General features: G+C 39.4%; 1 protein-coding gene across 1 annotated transcript; it reads right to left on the bottom strand.

Annotated features, from left to right (window-relative positions):
• Positions 1 to 1822: 1822 nt before the first annotated feature.
• Positions 1823 to 7065, bottom strand: LOC117213270 (organic cation transporter protein-like; the record flags this gene model as incomplete). Its single annotated transcript, XM_033458635.1, has 3 exons — positions 1823 to 2235; positions 2993 to 3176; positions 6941 to 7065. Coding segments are annotated over 3 exons (609 nt in total), but the record flags the coding sequence as incomplete, so codon positions are not given.
• Positions 7066 to 11701: the final 4636 nt, after the last annotated feature.

Here is an 11701-nt window from a genome sequence, read left to right as displayed (position 1 = left end):
TTGGAGAGTGATACATCGAGCGTTTTCGAGGATCGCATTTGCGTCTAAGTTAGTTTCGCTTAGTAAAGAGTTATCCCGGTGACCGTGGATTCGTTTGAACTCAAACATTGCTAATAGTATTATTTAATTTAATTATTCGTAGATCGTATTATTCATTAGGCTTAGTGTTTGTTAGTCTTATTATTAGTTGTACTTATTATTTGTTAAGCTTAGTGATAGACCTGTATATACGTGTAAATAAAATCTCGGCTTTGTGAAACGATGGCTAGTCCACATGAAGAGTCGTCGCGCGCCCACAATTCGAATCCTGATCCGACATATATATATACATAGATTTATAGTTGTGGAAGCGTTCGTTGTAGAACCATTCATTCGTTACCTTCGCTTTCCGTTGGGAAGTGAAAATTTATGAAAACCCTGGTATGCTATAGTTGTCCAGAAATGAAAAGCAATTTTGAACAACTAATCCTTTGTAATCAGAATATTGTCTCGTTAAAAGAGAAAACAAAATTATAATTGATCGCGAGTACAGAGGGAAAATATTAGTATAGAAAATGATTGCTGTTACGACCGTTCGCGGAGAGACGCGGTCGCGAGGAAAACGCGTCAGCGAGAGGCGTAAATTCTCGCTACGATTCGGTGAATCGACGCTGCGAAGTAGTCGTTCCCCTGTTTCGATTAAGATAACAGAGGTGGTTGAATGAATATGACACAGTAGTAAGTTATATTTCACCGTTTATTCCACAACTTATAACGAGGATAGTTACACTGGTGCGTATGTACGAGATGAGTGAGTGACTGATCTGCGGGTGTGTATACCCGCTCGAAGGATGTTGACCGTTCGATGGATGTAAAATCAGTACAGTACTGGGAGACGATGATGTGTCGGAGGAAAGCTAAGGATGGGTGTGTCTAGCGCACGGGACCATCGGATTTGTTGGTGCCGATGTTATTTAGGAGAGTGAGGGAATAGGCTTCGTTTCTAATTGGTTAAACGAAGGGTCTTAACCGCCCTCGAGAGAAAGTGGTTAGTGGGAGGACAGTTGCAGCGTACGTGCGAAAAACCAACTTTCCTTAGTTAAGCCGTGGTAGACAATAGTCTCGAGAAATTCCTCGGAAACAGATGTTTGTTTGAAGGACCTTAGCAGGCAAGTGACTCAGGTTTATGACGGATGCTTAAGGCTATTGAGGGTACGCCGTACGGAAGAGCGGACATCTGGTGTCCGTCTGGCCCGCGGTGTGTGACCTGGGCCAGGCAGAGAGTCTCCCGGCGTAACAATTGCGAACTAACTACCTTTAAATATTATAAATATTCAATGGTATATACAAATCCAACTATCTTAAAGTTTCATATTTTTATCTTGCATGAAATTCTTATAAAACAGGAAAATTAATTTTTCTCTGTCTCTCTCCCTCTCTTTGATATAAACGCCGCAGTTAAAAAATAAATATGTATGACCTCATGTATATTCATATGTATTTAAGCATCTTTCTTCGTAACTTTGAATGGTTTTCAATTTCATTTAAATTGTTGCATGGCAACGTGAGTTCTGTTGCAAAATTCATATACTTGTAGAAACGTCAGTCGTAAATCAAGCATAACAACAGTTTTACAGTATGTTGTAGAGATTACTTTGTTATTTAAACTTAGAGATCTTCCTGCTTACAGTAATTACAAAAAGTAACTGTACACCATCGTATTTAGAACGTCATTTATATATATACCAATTAATTAAGACTAAGTCTTAAGATAAGACTGATTAAAATATTAGCTTTCGTATCATTTGTAATACTTTCATACATGCTTATAAATAATTAATGCTATCAAAATGAAACGTAAAAACTGATTTAAAAAAAAGGAAGAGAGACGCTTCATTGGGAAATAAGGATACATACGTACAAGTACTTTTTGTAGCCACTGTGTGGCTTTCAAACTCAATTCCAGGGCAAAAAAGAAATTATTGAAATACGGTTACCTAATATGTACATCATAGTGAAGCAATTATCAAAGGCGAATCCAACGAAAAAACGACACAAAGTGAACTGCCAGAAGCTACCCGTGAACGCAGTAGCCACCCCAGCGAGAAATCCCATTAAATTAGCTCCGAGCAAAGCTGGTATTCTTCCATATTGATCAGCAACCCATCCAAAAATTAATCCTCCGAAGATAGCGCCGATGAAGAAGATACTTTGAGCTATGGTTGGCAGTGCATCATACTGACAAACCCATCCCAGCTGCAACAGAAAACTACAGTCGAATGATTTACTTCTGATCACTATCAGCATCACGGGAATCTTATAGCAATTTCAACGCCTCGATTAAACGAATTTTCGATCAAAGTTTCGAAATTCCTAATGAAGCGCGCCTCTGTCCTTTTTCCTTTCCCTTTGAGGAAAAAAGAAGGAGAAGCTTAAGACCCTGCGCGTTCTCGCGTCCTTCTTCTGGATGCTTCCTACCCCTCGATGAATAATTCTCCTCCTGACGAGCGACGCAAAGTTCATGGAAATCCACTGGAGCAAAAAGTCTTGCAATTTATGTCGAACAAATCTGTGTGTTCGCGCTGTTGCTCGTTATAACGTTTTATTAAAGTTTCTTTTCAATCCGGTATTTTCATTTTCAGTTTCATTTTCAGATTGTATTTTATTTGGCAATGTAACGCTTGAATTTAGAATGTACTCTGTAATTTCACTACATGCACTAATTATTACTGCAATATGTACTAGTAATTCTGTTACGTACTATAATTTTCCTCTGTGGAAATCGACATTGTTAATTTTCCCACTTCTGAACTATCGATCTTTCCACAAACGTTTATTCGACCCTTTCCATCGTTCTTCTTTCTTTCCAAAAATTGTACACTACGCTTATTTTTTATCGAAATAGATCATGCAAATAATCGAATACGACATACACAGTATAAAGGGATTGATTGATAGGAACAGATAAAATATTCAAAAAGCAGGAAATTACAAGTCGAACATTTTCTGTCACCTCGGATGCCACAGACGCATAAGGGACGGTGGTATAATTAAATTCCCATCCTTGTTGGCAATCTTTCGTTGGCCACGATGGGTCCGGTACGTGGCTTCCATTTAGCAAAATTTCCGTGTAATTTACATCGTACATGCTGCATCTCGAGTAACCTTCGCGGTTGACTGGTATCGCCAGCGACAGCCTGAAACGAAGGAGAAGATAACGTAGATTGGTTCACGGTCTTCGATGCCGATGGACGTTCCGACAAGCGAGTAATTAACTTTCTATTTGAAACTCGACAAAAAATATTGGGAATCTCGAGTATTTATTGAGCTAATAATATTGATTGTTAGTCGAGTCTGATAAAACGTATTTGACTGGAATTTCATTTAAAGCGAAGAAAGTTATTTTCAATTGTAGCTGGATGTACGTTAATTGCTGTTTTCCTGTCTTTACAAATTACTCATTCCTTTGTTTCATCAGCCTTTTCGATTATTATTGTCTCGTATTATTATTGTCGAGTATTGTCTCGTGGTTATTATCTCAACGCTTTTATCGTGTCAATTTATTGCGTTGTGTTCATACGGGTTTGTAGAATATATAATAAACAATGCAATGAGAAATGAAAATGAGAAAATTTTGAAGAATTATTAAATTAGGTAAATTGAAGGGAAAGAAGTTCTGTGAAGGAACTGGATTGGATCTAAACAGATAATAAAGAAAGATGATCCAAGATTTGCGACCTCCGACGTATGTCGAAAACACTTACTCATTAATAACGAATGTCATTAAGATAATTCAGTGACGGTAATTGCGTCTGTTATTCTGATGAATGTTACATAACGAGATAGGAAGTCGATGTCATGATGACTGGCGCTGTCTGAATCAAATCAACCCTATTCACAACCAGATAATACCGTCAAACGATGTTTACATTATTATAATATGAAATCCAATTTGAAGGCTTCGTGAATTTCTATTATCCTTCAATGAAATTATGAAATAATGGCGCAATTTAATGATAAAGATTATTATTATTTCATTAGGCTTGCTGTATAATTTGCTAGATTGTCTTCAACCAGATCAATATATCAATAATTTTGGCAATGGCTATCATCACATACTTTATCGAAAGAGAGAACATTGGTTCTCTTTGATTTTCGATCGTTGAATCGTCGAAAGAAAACTTCGCGGCTCAGAGAAAGTTCTCCTACAAACACGTACATAGCATAAAAATCGGTAACACGCGGAAGTTCTACAGGAAAAAAATCAAAAAGACTTGCTGAGCAAGGCAAGAACTTTCCAATAGAAGGTGAGCATAATAATAAATAACACTTGCACGGATGCTTGCGGAGGAGTCGTTGACTATATTAAACTAATACTAATTATGAAACAATGTAACAGTAACGGTACTAGTCGTAATTAACATACTACCGTTAACATTATCGTGATATCGAAATTTCTTCCCACAAGATCACCGATTAATTGCATCGATTTGCGAAATTCTTAGTGTTCGATGATTATCATAGTCGAGGAAAGGTATTTACAAGACATTAACATCCGCATCTAATCACATCTCGTAGCATCGCGACTTATCACGCGTATCGCCTAACCTTTACATGAATATTGAACGAACGAACACTTCGAACGCATTATGCAAGTGTACGTTACGTTTTTCATTCGCCGGTAAAAGCTTTCAAAAACGAGTTAATGAGCGAATGATACGTGGCATGCGCGAAAGAAACGAATGCTTGTCCATAGAATAGCTGAAAATGATTCGAAAAGTATACTAGCAAAATAACAAAAGATTCAGATGATAACTGACCAGTCGACCAGGATTAGTCACAGCCTTTTAACAATTCTATCGATTTTTTGCTACTATTATACTTATTTACTCCAAAGCTAAGATCCTATCTAGGCTAAACTAAACGTTAACTATGACTCACAGTTGGAAAATGCACTTATCTTATACGTAATCATTTATCAATTACTGAGTTCGTTAAGTTCTATTTTTGTTTGCTGAAAGGAAAAAATCTTCCATTAATTAATCATCGCTATATCGTTGTTTGCTATTGTCTTTCGTCTGATCGACAATCATTTACCCATTCCATCGTTGTAGAACTCTTCATTTCTGGTTCCTATAATCTGGTATTTAATATCATCGAATTTATTTTGAAGCACGTGCACGTGCCAAAAAATTAGGTCACGGAAGTTTTATGCATTTCTGTGAAATCTGAAAGGGCAAAATTGCAAAGTACACGTGTGACACGTGCAAATATATAAAACATCGGAAAGTAGCACGCTTTGTAACGTTTAATCGAGGTAAAACAATTTTTTATCCAGCTTCTAGTTTTTTCTTTCGCTTCCTTTATATTCTGAAAAATATGCGTAAAAATCCGCAGGCTACGTATTATGACGTAAACGGAATGGAACGAATCAATAATAGAATAAATTAAATAATATTAATATTAAAATATTAAATAATATTAATATTAAAATATTAAATAATATGAATATTAAAATATTAAATAATATTAATATTAAAATATTAAATAATATTAATATTAATATAAAAATTATAATAATAATAATCGATAATAAAAGAAATTAAGGACAATGGAACACATATTCGATTTATACTAAATATCCGCGGCTGTCCTGATATTTATTGCCAGTCGCGTACATACGTTCAAGTTATAATTTCTAATACCATTAGAAAGTTAGGAGAATTTTCATCGAGAACGAGCTCTATACCCTTTGAACGTAATTTGTTCGTCACTTAATCGCTGCACGCGGTAAATACTAACGAGCAGCTCTTAAACAAAAGTATTTGTACGTTATGGTCAACAACGGGGTGACTAGTTATTAGCGCGTTCTCCTGTTTCATTGAAATTTTAATTGCATCAACGTAGTACGTTCTATGGTCGACGTCTTAACATAATTGTACGGATCGAATGTCTTTACGTAAAACTGTCCCGTGCATGTTGACGATTCGCGGCCAATCAACGATATCAGGCCGAATGTTACGTGCTCGACGCTATTTTTTCGCCTTCACGCTCTCATTGTTTGCGCGAAGGTTCAACGCGTTCGCGCGGCGTACGCGATAATACGCGCTCCGGGAATTTTATCCAAGGAGCATTGTGCGAGCGCAACACGTTGCGACACCACATCCTTTGCCTCTCTCGAAACGTCTTAATAACGAATTATGGTGCAATCGAACCATGCGCGTATAGCAAAAAGCAATCGTTTCTAGCCGTTCACTTTGAACACCGCGAAGGTTAATTTGGCAACTACATATATATCCATGTATTGTGTTTCTAACGATTGCCAAATGCTATTTTCATGCATATAGTGATGCCATCCTTTTGTTACGAAGGATTAGCATCAGAGAAATTTTCGGCTTATTACGCATATTGAAAATGTAACGTAAGATTCATCTTTTTTTTCAGCAAATATGCAGAGATACGCACAGGTGCGTTTGAGTATTAGAGCACCTACTGGTTACATTTATTGGAACGCTCTAGCGGATTTTACGCTGTAAAACATACGACGTGAATGAAAGTTCGGATTTATAATAAAATAAGCAGAAGATACAATCGGAAAAAGGATCTCAGCAAGACGATAGTATTAGGACAGCGTTAGGAAACGGTAGGCCAAGAAAAGCCGGTCGAAAGATGATTCGTAGAACTAAAGGAAAGTGTTGAGATATTGATCCGTTTCATAGCGCCGATGCGAGCGAAAAGCGAACTAAAAATTGCGCGTTTAAGCACTAAAATGTCTATATACTATCACGAAACTACGAAATATTACTAATCTTCTATTTACAACGAAGCTCGTAAGTCTCGTGACCAATTTACACGAAAAAAGATCGAGTTAGAGACACGATAACGCGTTAATGAAACTTCTAATCTCTAAATCTCTAGAGAGAAATCCTTAAAAGCTGTAGATCCTTAATAAACAATTTACCGATTACGACGATAAGTCCCCTGATGCTCGTAACCAATTTTACACAGAAAACGGATCACCAAAGTTGCAAGACTTTCGAGTTGGAGGGAATGACGCGTTAACGAGAGCGTCGCGACGTATAATGTTTACAAAGTTTGCGTGGAAATTAACACGATCAGGAATAAGCTGGATCGTTGTCACCGTTTACGATCGTGTTTCCGAGATGAAAGAAACAGCTACTATTATGCAATCGATCGTTTCGAACTAGTAAACGGCGTAGCGAAATAAAACTCGGTGTAAGTCTTAACATACGTTCACTAGCAGGAACGTGTTTTATTGAAACTTTTACGACTCGCTACCGGCTGCCCCAGCCGTTGCATTATTTGAATAACATCGAAGGTTGTTGACCTAGCAACCGAACGAAGGTGCGATCCAATTGGAGGTGGATGTAATTACACCTTGAAATACCTTTCGTCATCGAGCATTTCCAATTCCCCGCCGAGTGTCCTCCATTTTTGCGCTTAGTCTTTACGCTCGATATCGTCGCGATTTGCAAGCACTCGCTAGCAACAGAATGTGCGATCGTCGTCGCGCGTCGCCGTTTCGACAGAATTAACGTCGTTGGAATCTCACAACGATTGAGAAACCGCATATTTACTTCGCGCGAAAACCACGATGAACGAGTTATGTCTCGTTCGGGCTAATTTCTTTGAAGTAGTCAATGTGTCGATTTTTAATTTATGCTTCAAATATGTAATATCGGAAAATAAGGATAGAAATTTTTTTCCGATTACTTACAATTTATTAATATTAAATTGAATATACAAATATAAATTGGACAGAGAACGATATTTATTTAACGGAAACTAAATGCAATACTCGTATCTATATCAAATAACTTTGCAGTTATTTGATCACTCTCGTCACAACGAATCTAACACACACACTCTCTCTCTCTAACAACTCTATCAATTCTCACGACTCTACTCTTCGACGACTCGAAACCTCCAACGACTCTACTCTTCGACGACTCAATTAGCTCTGATCTTCGCCAATAAACTCCTGCTCGGTCGTGCTCGCTCTTGCTCTCGTCCTCTCTCACACACACACACGCACACTTTTCGGCTCACATACTCTGGCCTCTCGATTGCCACTCCTTGAAATGTGGAACCGTACTTCTGTTTTGACGCTGCTTATCTTTTCTCGCGTCACTGTTACTAGGCGCTCCTGGATGTAAACAAACCACGAAAGACGACGTACACGGTGTTTTCTAATTTCAGCCGATCTCCAATCAAAGCTATTCTACGATATTACAAATATTAAGAATCGAAGATCCAGTGTGGAGAATTTGAAGGGTTGACTCTGAGATTTGAGAGTAATTTCAGAGAATAGAAGCTTAATTCCTGCGATTACTTCCTTCACATACTTCCCCATTTCGGATCTTGACACTACGCAAGCCTCTTTCGGTCGTGCCGTACACCTCGCTGCAATATGTCCAAATCCGCTGCACTCGGAACACCTAACACCTTCTCCCCTCTCCGGACACTTAACACTTAGATGATCCTCACTACCGCAAATGAAGCATCTTCTTTTCTACATTGCATCTACAGATTGACTGGGCTTCCCGTTCTTCTGGGTTTTAGCCGGCTTCACAATCGACTTTGCTCTGCGACTCTTCTGCTCTTCGTACATCACTAACCTCTTCCTCAACTCTTTGATTGACGTAGCGCCGTACAATATAGCCTTATTGTTCTCGTCGTCTATTATTCCATCCACTATGTATTCCACCTTTGCTTCCTCCTCTATGTCCACATGGCTGGCTATTTCGAGCATGCGGTACATGTAAGCCAAACATGCTTCATCACTCTCCTTTTTTGTTTCTTCAAGTTTCTGATGTACTTGCCTACTGTTGACTTTCCTCGAAAATTCTTTCACTAGCCCCCTCTTCAACTCATGCCAAGTCCTGGCATGACACTCGAAGCTCGCAAATATTTTCGCTGATCCCTTCAGCAGCTTCCTGGCGTAGACTGCCTTCTGCCCATCCGACCACATGCACGTATCAGCGACTTCCTCGAACGACTCGAACCATCGTTCGACATTTTCACCTTTGTCGCCACTAAACGACTCTAATGCATCTTCGACGTCTCTAAAACTCAGTGTCGAACCAACACATGCCCTTCGACAATATTCATCACGGTCCTGATACACCTGTGGCGGATCGGTATCAACAGGACGCCGACAGGTCGAGGCATCAACGCGGCGCAACACCTCCCGGGCGATCCGCGGGTACCAACCGCCAACACTAGAGGGCTACGACGACAACGAGTCTGTCTGTCTAACTCGCTAGCGGTCGAATATACGAGCGATTGATATAAATACCGCACCTAGCGAGACTCCCTCTACGTCTAAGGCAGGGACTACCGGGCATAGCCTTACTGACGAGTCCACCGGTAGTCCCGGGACGAAACGCAAACACTCACACTCTCTTTTCATTCGCCTCACACCCTTCGCGTATCTCTCTTGTATCCTCTTGCGTTTTTCTTGTCATCTTCATCCTCACTTTCGTCGTCGCTTTCTTCTTCCGACGATATGTCGTTACCATCCATGGCCGCTTGTAGCCGTGCGCGTAATTCTACTTTTCTGCCCGCCGTTTTTAAACCTAAACTAGCGAGGCGCTCCTTCAACTCCTTCGTATTCATTTTTTCAACATCTTCATCTTCGTTACAATCACGCTCAGCTCTCTGTACGTTTCCTAAATCTCGTTGACCGGTTAGCTCTTCACCGCCCGTCGATCCCTTAGGATACGATTGTCCAGCCCTACACGCCCGATTCAGCCTTGCAATCAGCACTGACCTCGCACCCGATATAGGGAGGTTCATACGCGCGAGCTTACTCCTCAGCTCCTCCAGCGTCGAACCCTCTTCACCCGACAATCGTTCGCCCCCAACGTTTGCCATTTTTCACACTACACAAACTTAAACAGTCAACGATATCGTCTTTTACCGCACCGCGTACCGGTAAATTCACAACTAGCTCGAATAGCTCTGTTAAACCGTTTCGTTTTCTGTCTTGTCCAATCCCGGACGAGCCCCCAAAAATATGTAATATCGTGATATAATGTATTTACAAGGAGTGGACAATAGAGATGTTAATCAGACAGAAAAAGACGATTGTTGTTCAACCTGAACTATTCACGCCAAACGTATAGAAAACAGCGCAACTAAATAACTAGATAGCGACTCGACTTTTACCAAAACGCAATCAACACTCTCTCGGCAACGCCACTCCCAAACTCTGTCTCCGCTCAACTCGCACTCGGCTCCTCGACTCACACTCTGTTTCTCGACTCACACTCTGGCCGTTGTCGCATTCTATTGCCTTTTTCCTAGGCCCGCCGCACACGTGTTCTGCAGACGCTCGTAGCCAGGGTCACGTAGGTCTTTTCCACGAAACTATGCACTTGAAAAGACCCATGACACATTGATGGGCCCGATGGCGCCTCGGCTCTCGCGACATTGTTCATAGTTCGCCCGATATTTCTTAGGCCTTTCGTCCACGATACTACATATATGCAGTGGTGTACTGGTCATCTTTTTTCCACACGTTTTTAGCTTTTTAGCTGTTTGTGTATGGCGCCTAATCAGCCAATCAGAAATAGCCGGTATTCTATGAATCCTTTTCTTCAATGCTCGAAGAGCTGGATATTTATCCAAAGCTGATGCCCCAAACATATACTCGAAATTTTCAAGGGCCGCTGCAAACACGAAGTCCGCCCATGTCGTCTGAAAAAAGGTTTGTATACATTTATTTTGTACCTCCTCTATTAAACAATTTTTTTAATTTACCTTGAAAAATGTGAAAAATCGAACTCTTAACTAAAGATCACTAGCTTTTTAGGAAGAATTTGGATTTTTATTTTATTGTCAGAATTTAATGGATAATTTTAGAAACTTCAACCTTTGGAGATATTTGTTAATTAAAAATGACAAAACTGGTATTATGTAAAAAAGAGTAATGTGTATCCTGAATCAATGTCGAATGGAAATTAGACAGTTCTATAAAAATAATCCTTCTCACGATTCCACAACTTCATAGCTTAATTAAATACAATTCTTCGGCGATATAATTACAAATACATTTACAGGAATTGTGTAATATGATAAATATCTCGTTAAAGAAATTGGAATCGTAAATTCCGCGGATAACCAGCGTTTATCATATAGAGACAGGGATTTGCAAAGAATAAAAGTTGTAGAACGTTGAAAGGCGTTGAGAGAAACGCGATGTTATCCCGTTATTCGTTAACGCAACGCAGTTAAAAAAATCCCGTAGGAAGATTACGATAATAGATAACCTGAGTCGAGTGTTTGTCGGGGGATCTAAAAGATTCTTTCGAGTTGAGCGTCTGAGATTGCAGAGAAGAAAATTTGGAAGCCATCGAATTCGTGATGTCGATAGAAATCTTCAGTTGGAATCGTTGTATCATAACGTAGTCTGCTTATTGTCGATAAGACTTTACTAAACTAAAAGTGACTACTAAAAGTTTCTATCCTCTAAATTCTATCTACGATTCTATAATCTAAAAACTGACTTTTGCAAACAAACTGTAACATTCGCTTAACGGAAAGACATACGTATCTTGTTTGTACTCGTCTTTTCACAATGAATTCTTGAACGTCTGTCTCTCTGGTGAGACAAATGCAAAGTCATCTCATCAGTTACTCACCTTGCTTCAAATCTCCAAGAGTATCGACGAGCTCGTCGCATATCATCGCATCCCAT

This window comes from Bombus bifarius, unplaced genomic scaffold (genome assembly GCF_011952205.1).
Source record: "Bombus bifarius isolate JDL3187 unplaced genomic scaffold, Bbif_JDL3187 scf7180000008591_frag, whole genome shotgun sequence".
Classification (NCBI taxonomy): Eukaryota; Metazoa; Arthropoda; class Insecta; order Hymenoptera; family Apidae; genus Bombus; species Bombus bifarius.
This window is presented reverse-complemented; position numbering and strand designations above follow the sequence as displayed.